At 40.6% G+C, this 16,660-nt stretch overlaps 1 protein-coding gene across 3 annotated transcripts in view; it reads right to left on the bottom strand.

Moving 5' to 3' along the window:
- trub1 (TruB pseudouridine (psi) synthase family member 1) overlaps positions 1-16,660 on the bottom strand; it is an 85,220-nt gene that overhangs the window by 21,233 nt on the left and 47,327 nt on the right. For all 3 annotated transcript variants that reach the window (XM_043712810.1, XM_043712809.1, XM_043712808.1), the window contains one exon: positions 1,737-1,818. In XM_043712810.1, coding sequence (XP_043568745.1) covers positions 1,737-1,818 — 82 coding nt within the window. The remainder of the gene's footprint in view (positions 1-1,736; positions 1,819-16,660) is intronic.

The following is a 16,660-nucleotide window of genomic DNA, read 5'->3' as shown; positions in this document are numbered from 1 at the left end:
ACTGGGACAGAACAATGAAATCACTTTCCTTTGGCATCAAAGAATACCTGCATCAATATTGCTCAACACTTCTTTTTCACTCCCTAAAGACAGAAAACAAATGGATCCATTCAACAGCTACAAAATACCTAGCCTTAAAAGGGATTTGTGAAAATTTCCACACTTTCTCAGTTGTTAAAGAAAGTAAGTTGGAATTTCTACAGAGATTCCTCTTTATTGCTATTTAGATAATTTCTTGAGGCATCTGGCAAAACTGCAGCAGGAAATTGAATAAACATCACAGAAACTTTTGCCCAGTAAGCAATGTGGAACTGAGTACCACAAAAATAGTAAGATCATAGTCTCTACAATGATCAATGCAAAATTATTTCAGCCAGGATTGTAACAGACACTTACAATTAGCATCAACATGCAACCCCACATCCACTTCCATCTTACCCAAGAACAATCAACTAAGGTTGATCCTTCTGACATATGTAGCTGTAACTAATGAAGTCAAATGAGGGCATGGTGAGGCTTCAAATTCGAACAACATACCAGTACTCAGTTATGAAAAGCATGAAGGGGTTCAACACCCTCGGCACTTGCTAAGTCATACAATTTACTACTTTCAAGGATGGGGTGTGGAGAAATTAAGGCACGGTCACAATTAGTCCATTTTGATAATTCATATATCAAAGATCAAGTAAGAAAATGATATTTAAACTAATTTATGTTTGCAATTAATGCTTTCAGATGGAAAAACACAATATTCTTTATTCTACAATGTCTATACCCACTCCAAGAAAAGAAAGCTGCAATCTCTAGAGGGGATGTTAAGTCCACTGCAAAGCAGAGCTAACACAAAGAAACACACTTTCAGCAAGGGGCTGGTGTAGAAGTTCAACTAAGTACACAGAACTGAACAGCTCCATTCCAAAAGAATCAGCATAGCACTTTTATTTAGAATTGTCAACTCATGTTTGCTTCTCCTCTGAAGCAGATGAGGATATACTAAAGATACTAATGAAACAATCTTAAGTTTGAACTATTTTGTAACTATGACTGGGAACAAAAGAAGGCACCTTACTTCACAGTCATTACTTTTAGTATAGACAAATGCAACAACCAATTTTAATCAAGTCCCACAATGAGATGAATTATCAATAAATCTGTTTCGTAATGTTGGTGGAGCAAAATTCCTGATATTACATGCAAGAGTGGCATGAGATTGTTTATTTCACAAACAGACAGCTCTGTTGGATAGGGCAATACAACCCCCTTGATAGACCACTGATGCACCAGCCCAGGTTATTTACTAGGCGCCAATTGAGTGCAACTTGAACCAAAAACCTTCTGTCTCAGAAGTGAACGCACTAAACTAGAGCCAGGATCCAATATTTTAAAATGAAAACCAAAAAAAACTGCAGATACTGTACAGAGAGAAAACAAATTGCTGGAAAAACTCAGCAGGTCAGGCAGCATCTGTGGAGAGAAATCAGTTAATGTTTTGGATCGAGTGACTATTCCTTCCTCAGGTCACTTCACCTGACTGTGCAGCAGCACTCTGAAAGCTTGTGATTTCAAGTAAACCCGTTAAACTATAACCTGGAGTCATGTGACTTCTGACTTTGTCCAATATTTTAAATGCTGCTGTAAGTGCATTGCCAAAAGTATTGCATTATCAAGTTTCATATTGTGTAGAAAATTCATCTGGAAGAGAATTATTAAAACAAGATTGCTAAAAGCTTTCTTACCATATGATTGCACTTCTGTCACTGTCCCTAGAGCATCAAACGTGTCTGTGGCCTTTCCAAATTCCCCAATTGTTGTATATTTCTGTAAATAAATTGGATAACTAAATTTGACAAGATTGCATTGCCAGACATAACCAAAAGCATAAATTCAAGGTAAATTACTATTTTTATTTCTATTAAATTGTCACATTTGTAGATATTGTCTCGACCCAAATATTTTCACCATCCACTTTCTTTTGCAGCATGTCTTTCGTTGAAGCAAAAAATGACTGCTTGCTGCTTATCGTAGTCTGTGAAAACTAGTAGGGAGCCAGCGACCGCATTAGCAAAAATGGATCATGAATCTATCTGGTTGAATTTGACACTTGATTATTTATCACTCCCTCCAGCCTAAACTGCCAGCTGATTTGTTAAATAATTAAAGGGACTAATATTACAGTGAATTACAGAAATGAAACCATATTAATTTGATTTCGTGAATTATTAAATAGCTGATTGTAGCCACTACAGAAACAACTTATAATAAAATGGAAAAAGAATGAGCAGTTTCTGTGCTTATGCATGATTATTCTGAGGATTTTAATGTTGGAATGGAAAAACAAGCAATTTGTTAACATTTCCCTGGTAGCCTCCAAGACATTATATCCCATACTTGATTGAGGGTGAATGGACATTCATGAACTTCCAAAGTTTTCAGCAAAGCTCGTAAGACTTGATATATGGTTCAAGGTGAATTTATGTAAATTTCCTATTATGCTGGCTTCTGTCTTTAAAATATGCTGTGCCTGACATGTAAACAACTGGCAGCAAACCACCTGCAAGGCCAGATGTTAGACAGGATTGGAGTCAAATTGTTACCCCAGCTGTCATGTAGCATATTATCACACAATGCCAGTGACTGGCCCATGGAGGTTTAAGCATATTTATCTAAAAACTGCTCACTATTCTGTGTCAATAAAGCAAAACTTTAATGATAATTAAATGCAATGTCATTACTACAAATTACTGGTTTACTTACAACTTTGTTTCCCAGCTTAAAATGTTTTAAAGCACCATTCCAAGTCACAACCTCCCATAAATGAATTCAGAATTGAAATATGTCACTATGGTAGTTCAAGTTAATTTTCATCCTACAAAATTTATTTTGCAACAGCAGAAAAAAAAGGAGAGAATTAAAAGCCTTTCGCAATTGTAGAAGTTAAGATTAGATTAGATTAGATTCCCTACAGTGTGGAAACAGGCCCTTCGGCCCAACCAGTCCACACCGACCCGCTGAAGAGTAACCCCATCCAGACCCATTTCCCTTTACACTTTGGGCAATTTAGCATGGCCAATCCACCTGACCTACACATCTTTGGACTGTGGGTGGAAACCGGAGCACCCGGAGGAAACCTACGCAGACACAGGGAGAATATGCAAACTCCACACAGACAGTTGCCCGAGGCAGGAATCAAACCTTGGATCCTGGTGATGTGAGGCAGCAATGCTAACCAATGAGCCATTGTGCCACCCCTTGTGAAGTTAAAAAGGATATTTGATTGAATATTACAAGAATAGAAAAAAAATCAGATTCCTGATGTGAAGAAAAATATTTTCCATTTTCCCTTTAACTTTTCAGCTGCAAGCTCACAGTCTTACTAATGAACAGAAACAGGCTTATTTCCATACATTTGCATCTTGCTCAGAGCTAATCTCAATTCATTTCTATGCAACCTCTCATTCTCCCCTCCTTTTCTGAAACTAGAGGGCACCAAGTCCAGGCAAAAAAAATCAAAACATAGATACCTAGTGCTGAAGCTTAACACTTGGTTCTCTGGGCCATTAACCAGTTGTACCATCTCACCATTTCCCAGCACGGTTCATGGACACCGTCCTCTTTCACCTTTCCTCCACGCAAGTGGGCATCACTGAATAAATCAGTCTCATTTCACGAGTACTTTCAGAACAATTTCCACACAACTTAAGCCCTTCAGGACTTCACTTTGGACTCAAGGACATTTGTGTCTTGCAGATTCTTTTGCCAGATTGCCTTGGCTGCACTTCTCATGCATTTACATAGAATGTCTCTTAGCTTATATTCTTACAGACCTTGAGGCTGCCAAACTTCTAACCTGCATTGTTTTTTAGTACAAAGGATTGTCAGCCATGATTAAAGGTTGCCAGCCTCTTTGGTGTCCATTGCTCTTCAATGCAGAGGGCAAAGCCACTATTCAGATCACTACACAGTTAAGAGGGGGTGGGTATGTTACTGCATGGCTCTGGGCCCAGTCAATGTCACACCTGCAGTACATGCGAGCAGCTTACATAAAAAACATAGTACATATAATTCAAGCTGATGGCAATGTCTGAAAGTCAAAGGGGACCAACGCTCAAAAAGGAACCTTGATCAGTCAGGGGCTGCTGCCATACTCGATCCAGGAGATTGTCTGATCTCAGTCCCCATGGATGGCCACAATCATATAGACACTTAGTCCAACCACATCTGGAGATCAGTGTCCTTGCAGTACGGGGCTGGGCCATACTCAGTTGGTCGGGACTGTCCTTCAAAGTGAGCGAATGTCACTCCTACAGGTTTGGCTATTAAAATGTTAAGGGGAGAGACATGCAGTGTGAGGAAAGGTGGGAATTCTCTTCCCCATATTTTATGTAGGTTCCTTCAATCTGCACCAGTACAGTTAAAACACTGTTAGTTACCTAAAAGTGTAGAAAATGTCCTGATATAATGAATCTACAAAAAAAAACCCTTGGAAAACTTTGATCAGGTAACCTCCATTCTATCAACCACCTCAGTCCAAGGAAAGTGCTAGAAAACTTCAATTATGCGATGTCATATCTATTTTGCAAGAACCGCTCACCAACATTTAAATTAAGATTCTGCTAAGTTTACTTAGTTCCAGACCTGATCACAGATTTAATCCAGATATGACCACAAGACACAAGAATTGTTCTCAGTTTCATTGTATTATTCTATACTGATGAGTCATTTTAGTATCAGTTGGTGGCTCAGTGATTAGCACTGCTGCCTCACAGCACAAGGATCCTAGGTTCAATTCCATCCTCAGGCGACTGTTTGTGCGGAGTTTGCACATTCTCTCCATATCTGCATGGGTTTCCTCTGGGTGCTCCGGTTTCCTCCCACAGTCCAAAGATGTGCAGGCCAGATGAATTGGCCATGTTAAATTGCCCATAGTGTTAGCATTAGTCAGAGGAGGTGTGGTTTGCTCTTCAGAGGGTCGGTGTGGTTTTGTTGGGCCGAAGGGCCTGTTTCCACACTGTAGGGAATCTAATCTTCTATTAAGAGAGAGAGTAGCTAACCTTAACATCAAGACAACACTTAAGTCCGGCATAAAGCAGTCCAAGCAAAAATAAGATCAACTGAGTCAAAAGAAAACTCTCCAGTGGCTGGAGTCATTGCTGTCAAAAGAGTGATGAGTATAGTTAGAGGCCAATCATTACTGCTCCAAACCTTGCCAGAGTTCCTTAGGTGAAATGTCCTTGGTCCAAAGATCCAGCATGTTTCTAGCAGTCTTTCTTTCATAAAGATTGGGAATCTGACATTTGCTGACAACTTCACAATATGCTGTGCACATTTTCTGATAGTTAGCCAGCAGCTTGCAGCAGGGTGAGAATGTCAAGCTTGAGCCAATAGGTAGAAAAACTTTACACCACATAAATGGTGGGCAACAGCCATTTCAAAAGCAAGACCAGTTATTTCTCCCTGAATTCGAACAGCATCACAATTAATTCACTGTCATTCAAACAAGAACAAGTGACCAGTAACAATACTACAGAAACAGCGCAAAGATAGTGTTCTGTAATGGGTGTACTACCTTAAACGTTTTAATTCAAGTCAGAGTGTGATACACGTCCATTATTCACCTGAGGAAAAAGCGAGGACTGCAGATGCTGGAGATCAGAGCTGAAAAATGTGTTGCTGGAAAAGTGCAGCAGGTCCAGCAGCATCCAAGGAGCAGGATGCTGCCTGACCTGCTGCGCTTTTCCAGCAACACATTTTTCAGCATTATTCACCTGAACAGGTTCTGTCATAACAAAATTCATTAAACTTTACATAATCCAGGACAGAACAATTTCATTTGCTAAAAGACTCTCACTATATCATACTTATTGTGTGACTGCAGAACGGGACACATCACCTGGAAGAAAAAACTTCAAAAAACTTAAATTTGTCATCTCCCTTTACCTCTGCATCTTCCACTACCAAGAGATACAGAAGCAACAATATTGCAAAAACATTAAGACCGCCAGGTTCCCTTCCAAATCATTCACCAGTCTTGTTTGACAAACACCACCACTTCATTACTGGGACAGGTACAACATGCCAGAATTTTGATAACCATTGCCATTGTAGAATCACCGTCATATCATAACTGCAGTGATACAAGAATCAACTGCTAGCCTCGGAAAATAACAACAAGCAATAAATGAAACCTGGTCAATATCAATACATCCCATGACTTGAAAAATTCTGAAAGAATATAACACAATGTAGATTCAGGGTTTAGATTAGAGTGGTGCTGGAAAAGCACAGATCAGGCAGCATCCAAAGAGCAGGAAAATCGACATTTCGGGCAAAAGCCCTTCATCAGGAATAGGAGGCAGGGAGCCTCTGGAAGCTGCCTCTATTCCTGATGAAGGGCCTTTGCCCGAAACGTTGATTCTCCTGCTCCTCGGATGCTGCCTGACCCGCTGTGCTTTTCCAGCACTACTCTAATCTAAACTCTGGTTTCCAGCATCTGCAGTCCTCACTTTTGCCACAATGTAGTTTCACTCCATCGTAAGGTCAGAAGTAGGGATGCTCAGCACCATTCACAACTCCTCAGATACTGAATCAGTCCATGTCCAAATGCAGCCAGACCTGGATGATATCCAGAATGGCTGAAAAGTAGCAAGAAATGTGTGCCGTATAAATGGGAGACAATGACTATCTCCAAGAAGAGACAATCGAACCACTGCCCTTGACACTCAACAGCATTACCACCATAGAGTCTGCCACTATCAACACCCATTGACCAGAAACTCAATACAGATGCTACAAGAGGTCAGAGGCAAGGAAGTGTGCTGTGAGAAACTCACCTCCTGACTCCTCAAAGCCTGCCCACGATCTACAAGGCAAAAGTCGGAGTGTGATGTAATATTCCCTAACTGCCTGGATGAGTGCAGCACCACCACCAACACTCAAAAAGGTTGACACCATCCAGGACAAAGCAGCTTGCTAGATTGACGCCACATCTATAAACATTCAGTCTCTCCAACACTAATGCTCAGTAATGTTGTACGTTATCCATAAATGCCCTGAAAAAATTTGCCAAAGATCCTCAGACAGTGCCTTCTAAACCCACAACCACTACCATCTAGAGGGAAAAAGGCAGCAGATATGGAAAACCACCAATTGAAAGTTTTGCTCCAAGCCACTTGCTATCCTGACTTAGAAACGTATCACGTCTTCTTCAGTGTCTTCGGATCAAAATCCTGAGAATTCCCTTCCTTACTGCATTGTGGGTACAGCACATGGACCTCATTGGTTCAATGCCACAGCTCACCAATGCCTTCTCCAGAGCAATTAGGGATGGGTAATAAAATGCTGATTCACCTAATGATACCCAGATATATGAGTGAGTATTAGAAATAAAAAGTGCGAGGCAGTTGATGACAAAGTTTTGGAAAATTGGAATTAGTCCAACAACTTGATGCCAAGAGCTCCACATTTGACAAATGCTGAAAGAAGTTCAGTTTACCACTTCAAACAATGTAAAGAATTAAATACTGCTTTCAGGGAATTTAGTTCCTTTTATAAGAAAACAGGATGTGGGACAAGTATGCAACCGAAATAGACAACTCAGTCCATTAAATCAGGTTTCTCCACATATGACTATTCTATTATGGATTTGGCCGAAACTATCAAATCTCAAGGAAGGTAATGTGGTTGAAATTGAAGTGTGAATTAAACAATGCCATTTTTAATGAATGGATTGCCAGCAGATTCTGGAAAAATAGTTTCCCAGCAAACTATTGTTTATTGAAAAAAGGTTTGTTCACACTCCACAACAATTAAAAAATAATAAAGTTATTAATTTTAAAAGCTAACATCCAAAACCAGTGTCAATAAAAAGTTTTAAAAACATTTTTGCACTTTTTGGGAGCATTAACGTAAAATAGGGAGTATACTTATTAAAGGGATACGGGACAGACAGACCCAGGTGTGTTTAGGAACAGATCACTTAAGGTGGCAGAACAAATGGCGAAAGCATTTAAGGCATGCAGTGTCCTCAGTTTTATTGACAGAGGCAGAGAGAAGGAAAGAACAAGGAAGTGATGTTAAGTTTGCATGAGATAGTGTTAGATTTCAGCTGCAGTATTGCGTTCAGATGTTGGAAATATGTGAATGAATTGGAAAACATGTAGAAACAATTTACAAGAAAGGTTCCAGGAATGAGAAATTTCAATTGAGGATAAATTGGGACTGTTCTCCTTGGAGAGAAGGCAGCTGAGAGGAGATTTCATAGAGGTCTTGAAAATCATGAGCAGGCTGAAGACAGGAGATAAGGAGAAACCTTTTCACTCATCAAGTGGTTAGGGTATGGAATGCATTACCCTGAAGTATGGTGGGGGCAGGTTCAATTGACAGCATTGGATGATTACTTGGATAGAAATAGCGTGCAAAGGTATGGGGATAAAGCAGAAAATTAGCACTTCATTATGATTGTCATTTGATGAGCTGACACTGGTATAGCGAGCTGAATGGTTTCCTACCATGCCATAACAATTCTGTCATTTTGCAACCTATTTTCTTGGACCCTCTATTTTTATGACAGTAAGTTTTTAACATATTGTGCATTTTACAAGATGAACTGTAATACCTGACTTCTTTGGTTTCCTGTAGAATTTTTAAAAATCAACCTGTTCAGACATGTTATGGCACACGTCTGGAGCCAATGGGACTTGAATCCAGGACTTCCAGCCCAGAGCTAGGAACAGAGTCTCTTTCTCTGTTTTCTACAGGAAAAGAAAGAGTCTCTTTGTTGTAGAGGTACAGCACTCCAGGTGGGGTCTGACAAAGACTTGGTTCAACTGAAGCATAACTACTTCTCCTTTATAAAATCTGAATTTACAAAGCACACAAGTCTATTCTGACTAGTCCCTAATCAAGAACCATTTATCCAGTCAGTTGCACAAACATCCTTGGAGTAGAAAATCAACTGGTCACTTTAATAGATGGCCAGCCGTGAGATAATTTGTAAATCTATACCACTGTGTTTTGTAAATAGTCATCATACTTTGATTGTTTAAAACTTACTACATCCCATGAATGAATATTACTGCCCAACTCTAACTTCCCTCGGTCTTAATTTATCCAATTGTTATAGGATACCACTTATGTTGAATTATTTTCTTTAACTGGTAATTTATTTTAATTTATTCACCTACACTGTGGAAATGAGAGAAAGAAAAACAGCTTTTCATCTCTATTTCAATTAAACCTAGTCAGTCAATGTTATAAAAAAGCTTTATAACAAAACAGATAAACAGACCTGCTTAAAGACATACATACATGTAGGAACTCATGCCTCCCAGTAAAACACTCTACAATGGGCGGTCATGTCGGGTTTATTTTATTCGACAGAACAAATAAGGTCAGATACTATCTGATCAAATCAGGTAAAATCAACATCAGTAGCTCAGAAAATATGGATTTTAACAGACCTCAAAAACACAAATTAAGTCGAAAGCTTACAGCTTAAACTTTAAGCTTCTCCCATGTAATTGGAAAATAAATTTAAATACACATAGGGGATCATAAATATGAAATAAAGTAATAAATAACTAAGTAATAGCATAAGTAATAAGTAATCCAGTTTTATTTTTCTTACTCAGTTTAGAAGCTTACCTGATGAAATTTCACTGAAGCCTGCATGCATGAGTAACAGATCTACAAAAGCCTTCATGTATTCAATTTAAATGGATAATTTTGGATAAATGATTAGGCTATTGCAGAAAACAAATGTGAAGGTACCTCCATGTTGTTCTGCTAAAGTATCACTGCACTGCACTAGAGTTCACTTTTCAATATTAGATACTCAAACATTAATATCTCAAAATAACTTTAGTGGCTGTTGAATCTTCAGAAGGCTTAAAAACCATACAAAACTGTCACCTGGCATGTCAGATATCCAAAAGGACCAAACATTTTGAGTTGGTATATTTGCAACACTGTCATAGATTTTGCAAATCTGATCTGTTAAAGAAAGAAGTGGGAGATAACAGCAGTCCCTGCAAAGATTAAAAACTTACTGGGTAAGGTAAAAAAATTATTTTGGGCTTGCCCCTATTATTCAAGGTGATTATTCCCCTTTATTGAAGACTCAAAATAAGAAACCCGACATAACATACACATGAATACTTCCTATAGCTATGCTCTCCTGTAAGGTTTCATAAGATCAACTTTGGCTCCAATGGCCTCACTCAAGCATAATTCAAAGGCTAAAAATGACCATAAGACCACATGATATAGGAGCAGAGTTAGGCCATTTGGTCAGATTTTGCTCTGCAATTCGATCATGGTCTTTGGGAAATTGTCAATTTTCAAACCTCGTAATTTAAAACATTTCCTTAAACTCCTTGACGAGAACATAGAAGAAAGATGAAGTGAAGCAAGATTTCCTCTATTAGAAAATTCAAAAAATTTGGTAAACGTTACAAGCTCCATTCTTCCTGCCTACCTGACAAAAGACTGAAACCCAAGTTTGAAATTGGTCAGGACTTCAGCAGAGGACAGAAATGGCACCCAAAAAGGAATCAAATGCAGAAAGGAAACATTCCACTCATTTTCTGTTTAAGCGTGGACACAAATATGTTTGATGTAAAGTAATATGACCCTGCTAATGATAAGCATACTTGCCCAATTGCCCACCAATCAGTTTGTTAAGAGCTGACAGGTGAGTGTTGGCAGGTTCTCGATGAATCGTAGATCTGGACATTGGCGTCCCAGCTCAATAGAGGCTCTTGACCATCAGATACCAGTGGCTTTTGCTTCTTAAAATCTTGCCAGAATCGCTACAGAATGGAGGCAGGCCATTTTGCCCATCAAGTGCATAGTGACCCTCCAAAGAGCATCCCACCCAGACCCAGATCCTACCCAATCCCTGTAAACCTCTATTTTCCATGGCTAATCCACCTAGCCCACTTATCCCTTGACATTAAGGGCAATTTAGCAATCCAATTCATTTAGTGCCAATCCATCTAACCTGAATGTCTTTGGACTGAAAGAGGAAACCTACACAGAGACAGGCAGAATGTACAAACTTCACAAACGGTTGCCAGAGGCTAGAATCAAACCCAGGTCTCTGGCGTTGAGGCAGCAGTGCTAGTTATTGAGCTGCTCCCAGTTGAGACCAACTCCTCAAGTATGTACTTTGTATATTTTTCTCTCAAAGTCAGTTGGGGGCAAGTTTAAAGGAAATAGCTTTGATGGATCACTCTTTGGAATCCATCCACGGATTTCCACCAGTTTGGGGCCATTGGAAGCCCTCACCAAATCAGCAGATAGATTAATCTAGCTTCTAGCCTACAATGCCACCCATCTAGGAGGCAGGTGATTGGTAAGGTCACGTGTTGAGGCTCTGAATTGGTTATTGATGTTGGGTCGAGAAGGTTGCCCATGGATTTTGAAACCCAAAACTTGAATTAGAGGGATAGTGAGAAGGAAACAAGTTTCTCGAGGCCCAACTCCTCCAATTACTTCGTGCCACCTATTCCACTACCAAAAATGGAGGGAAAATTGCATCTCAAGTTATCCCCATGAGTGTAATGAGGTAGCAGATAGATAAGGAAAAAGAAAAGCCACAAAATGAATTTGTAAATTTAATAATAAAGCACATAGATGCTGCAACCAAGGAACATTGATTACAAGTACTCAATTTTTCCAGCAATATAATATCATTGGTGGTTGGTGCTCAGCAGCATGGAGGAAGTAGGGAAAGAGAAATAAATCAATCTCTTATTTATGAGCTAATAAAGAGGTGTTCTCCAAAAGTGTACACAGTTCATAAGTTTTGAAGTTATGTTGTCTTCCCGCATGATAAGCAAAATTCATTCGATAAAAATCAAATCTTAGAAGTACTTTTGGCAAATTTTGGTAGTTTAATTACTTCTGCAATTTTAAACACCAAAAAAGTTCTAGATTTCTCACCAAAAAAATTACAGGACTTGACTCTAGAAGAGAACAGTGCAATCATCCAGTTTTAAGTGTACACCATGAGCACCAATGGTCAGGATGGATTTAAACTTGGGTCCCGAGGAGAAAACTAAAATGTGATTTTGAGCCAGCCAATCTTCCTCATAGGAATATTTCTAAATTAACTTCATTTTGTGACCAAGTCAGACTGCTTGAACATCCATCCTTTTCACTGTTCAGCAGGAATGAGGCGTCACAGATCTTGAAGTCAATATGCCTGAACGTTGTATGATTTTAATAAGAAAACCTGTAACAAGAAATCACTTTTCAGAGAATCACAGAATCCCTACAGTGCAGAAACAGGCCATTCGGCCCAACAAATCCACACTGACCCTTCAAAGAGTAACTCATCCAGACCCATTCCCCTACCCTATTACTTTACATTTATCCCTGACTAATGCACCTAACCTGCACATCCCTAAACACAATGGACAATTTAGCATGGCCAATTCACCTAACCTGCACATCTTTGGATTATGGGAGGAAACCAGAGCACCTGGATGAAACCCACGCACGCACAGGGAGAACGTGCAAACTCCAAACTGACAGTCATCTGATGCTGGAATCTAACCCAGGTCCCTGGCGCTGAGGCAGCAGTGATAACCACTGAGCAACCGCGCCACCCAAAACATGTTGAGGTTCCACTGAGATTGGCACTTGGAGGTGACTTGAAGGAAGAAGTTAATGAATAAGAGTGCTTCATAGTACTTTTTCTTCCTTAGCATAAATTAACAGTTGATATGACAAGGCTAAAAATGACCATAAGACCACATGATATAGGAGCAGAGTTAGGCCATTTGGTCAGATTTTGCTCTGCAATTCGATCATGGTTGATAGGTTTCTCAACTTCATTCTCCTACCTTCACCCCTTGATCTCCTTATCTGGCTAAAGAAATTCTGCATCTCAGTTCTAAAGGGTAGTTTCTTCTAAGGGTGAGCCTTTGGGTCCTCAATTCTCCTACTAGTGGAACCATCTTCTCCATGTTGACGCTATCTAAACGCCTCAGTATTCTGGAAGTTTCAACGAGATCCCACCTCATTCTTCTAAACTCCACAGAGTAGACTGCCAGGCTCCTCAACTGCTCTTCATATGACAAGTCCTTCATCCTGGGATCATTCTTGTAAACCTCCTCTGGATCCCCTCCAATGCCAACACATCCTTCCTCCTTCCTTAGATATGGGGCCCAAAATTGCTCACAATATTCCAAATGCTACATAATGCCTTATACAGCCTCAGCAGTACATTTCTGCTCTTTTCTTAGAGCCCTCTTGAAATGAATGCTAACATGGAATTTCCTAACCGCCAACTGAACCTGCACATCCACTTTCAAGAGAATCCTGAAACAGGACTTCTAAGTCATTTCGTGCTTCAGGTTTTCAAAGCCTTTTCCCATTTAGAAAATAGTCTGTGATTGTTGTGGTTCTGTTCGCCGAGCTGGGAATTTGTGTTGCAGACATTTCATCCTCTGTCTAGGTGACATCCTCAGTGCTTGGGAGCCTCCTGTGAAGCGCTTCTGTGATGTTTCCTCCGGCATTTATAGTGATTTGTATCTGCCATTTCCGGTTGTCAGTTCCAGCTGTCCGCTGCAGTGGCCGGTATATTGGTTCCAGGTCAATGTGCTTATTGATTGAATCTGTAGATGAGTGCCATGCCTCTAGGAATTCCCTGACTGTTCTCGGTTTGGCTTGTCCTATAATAGTAGTGTTGTCCCAGTCGAACTCATGTTGCTTGTCATCCAAGTGTGTGGCTACTAAGCACATCGACCTGGACCCAATACACTGGCCACTGCACCGGACAGCTGGAACTGACAACCGGAAGTGGCAGATACAAATCACTATAAATGCCGGAGGAAACATCACAGAAGCGCTTCACAGGAGGCTTCCAAGCACTGAGGATGTCACCTAGACAGAGGACGAAACGTCTGCAACACAAATTCCCAGCTTGGTGAACAGAACCACAACAACGAGCATCCGAGCGACAAATCTTCTCACAAACTTTGAATAGTCAGTGACTCTATTCTTCCTACCAAAGTGCATAACCTCACATTTTCTCACATTGTATTCCATCTTCCATAACTTTGCCCACTCACCGAACATATCCCAAATACTGCTGCAGCCTCCCTTCTTCCTCAATACCACCCGCCCTTCTACCTATATTTGTATCATCTGCAAATTTAGCTACAATGCCCTCAGTTCCTTCATCCAGACCATTAATGTATAATTTGAATAGTTATGATCCCAACACTGACCAATACAGAACTCCTCTAGACTCTGGCTGCCGTCCTGAAAAATACCCCTTTATCCCCATGCTTTGTCTTCTACCAATCAGCCAGTCCTCTATGCATGCCAGTATATTTCCCCTAATATCATGGACTCCTATCTGATTTAGTAGCCTCCTGTGCAACACCTTGTCAAAGGCCTCTTGGAAATCTAAATAGATCACATCCACTGGTTCTCCTTTATCTAACATGCTTGTTACCACCTCAAAAGAATTCCAACAGATTTATTAGGTATCACCTCCCTTGATGAAATTGTGCTGACTCTGCCCAACTTTACTATACTCTTCCAAGTAATTTTCAAGCTCATCCTTAATAATGAACTCTAAAATCTTACCAACAACTGAGGTCAGGCTAACTGGCCTGTAGTTTCCAATTCTGTGCCTCCCTGCTTCTTAAGTAGGGGTGTTACATTAGCCATTTTCCAATCCTCTGGAACCGTCCCTGACTCTAGTGATTCGTGAAAGATCACTACCAATTCCTCTACAATCTCTTCAACTATCTCAATCACAACTCGGAATTCTGGCGTATTGCCCATCTGGTCCATAAGACCATAAGACATAGGAGTGGAAGTAAGGCCATTCGGCCCATCGAGTCCACTCCGCCATTCAATCATGGCTGATGCGCATTTCAGCTCCACTTACCAGCGTTCTCCCCGTAGCCCTTAATTCCTCTAGACAACAAGAATCTATCAATCTCGGCCTTGAAGACATTTAGCGTCCCGGCTTCCACTGCACTCCGTGGCAATGAATTCCACAGGCCCACCACTCTCTGGCTGAAGAAATATCTCCGCATTTCTGTTCTGAAATGACCCCCTCTAATTCTAAGGCTGTGTCCACAGGTCCTAGTCTCCTCGTTTAACTGAAACAATTTCCTAGCAATCACCTTTTCCAAGCCATGTATTATTTTGTACGTCTCTATTAAGTCTCCCCTTAATCTTCTAAACAGGTCCAGGTGATTTATCTACATTCAGACCTTTCTGCTTCCCCAGCATCTTTTCTTTATTGATGGCCACCATACTCACCTCTGCCCTTGACTCTCGAAATTATGCCCAAAACGTCGATTCTCCTGCTCCGCTTTTCCAGCAACATATTCTTCAGCTCTGATCTCCAGCATCTGCATTCCTCACTTTCTCCAAGTTCTAGCATGCTACTGTCTTCCACCGTGAAATCTCTGATGCAAAGTATCTATTCAGTTTCTTCATTATCTCTTTGTGCTCTATTATGACTTCTCCAATCTCATTTTCCACCAGTCCAATGACCACTCCCTCCTTCTCTCTCCCTTTTTAGATAACTATGAAACTCTTTTATATTACTAGTTATCTTCCTTTCATGTTTCATTTTCTCCCCCCCTTATTGCGTTTTCTTAGTTATCCTCTGCCAGTTTTTAAAGGCTTCCCAATCCTCTGGTTTCCCATTAATCTTCACGACATTGTAAGTTTTTTTTTGTTTTTATGTAGTCCCTGACTTCCCTGGTCAGCCATGGTTGGCTCAACCTCCCCATGTTTCTTCTCCTTGGGATGCATTTCTGCAATGCTTTCCAAATTACCCCAAGAAACTCCTGCTACTACTGCTCTACTGTCTTCTTTACATAGATTACTTTACAGTGTGGAAACAGGCCCTTCGGCCCAACAAGTCCACACCGACCCGCCGAAGCGTAACCCACCCCTACCCCTACCCCTACATTTACCCCTTAACTAACACTACGGACAATTTAGCATGGCCAATTCACCTGACCTGCACATCTTTGGACTGTGGGAGGAAACTGGAGCACCCGGAGGAAACCCACGCAGACACGGGGAGAACGTGCAAACTCCACACAGTCAGTCGCCTGAGGCGGGAATTGAACCCGGGTCTCTGGCGCTGCGAGGCAGCAGTGCTAACCACTGTGCCACCGTGCCGCCCACATTTCTCTTCCAAATCAACTCTGACCAGCTCCTTCCTCATGTCTTTCTAGTCAACTTTACTTAATTGTAATACCATTACATCTGACTCAATCTTCTCTCACAAACTGCAGGGTGAATTTCATCATATTATCATCACCACCCTCAAGGTTCCTTCACCTCAAGCTCCTTAAATCAAGTCTGCCTCATTACATTGCACCAAATCCAGAACTGTGTGTTGCCCAGCAGCTTCTACCACGAACTTCTCCAAAGAAATCTTGCAGACATTCCACAAATCCTTTTGAGGTCCACTACCAACTTGATTTTCCCAGCCCACTTCATACTGAAATATCCCATGATTGTTGTAACAATGCCTTTCTTATTGAGAAAGTGTATAAGGTATGAGCAGGTAAGAAAATAGTTAAGTTTAGGGTTGCTTGACAAAGACTCAACGAACATGCCTTTGACCAGGTAAGACCTTGCAGTAAACAATGAGGTGCTGGAAGAAAGGGTA

The sequence above is a fragment of the Chiloscyllium plagiosum genome, chromosome 22 (genome assembly GCF_004010195.1).
Source record: "Chiloscyllium plagiosum isolate BGI_BamShark_2017 chromosome 22, ASM401019v2, whole genome shotgun sequence".
Lineage (NCBI taxonomy): Eukaryota > Metazoa > Chordata > Chondrichthyes > Orectolobiformes > Hemiscylliidae > Chiloscyllium > Chiloscyllium plagiosum.
The sequence above is the reverse complement of the archived record's forward strand: the minus strand, read 5'-3'. Positions and strand labels throughout refer to the sequence as shown.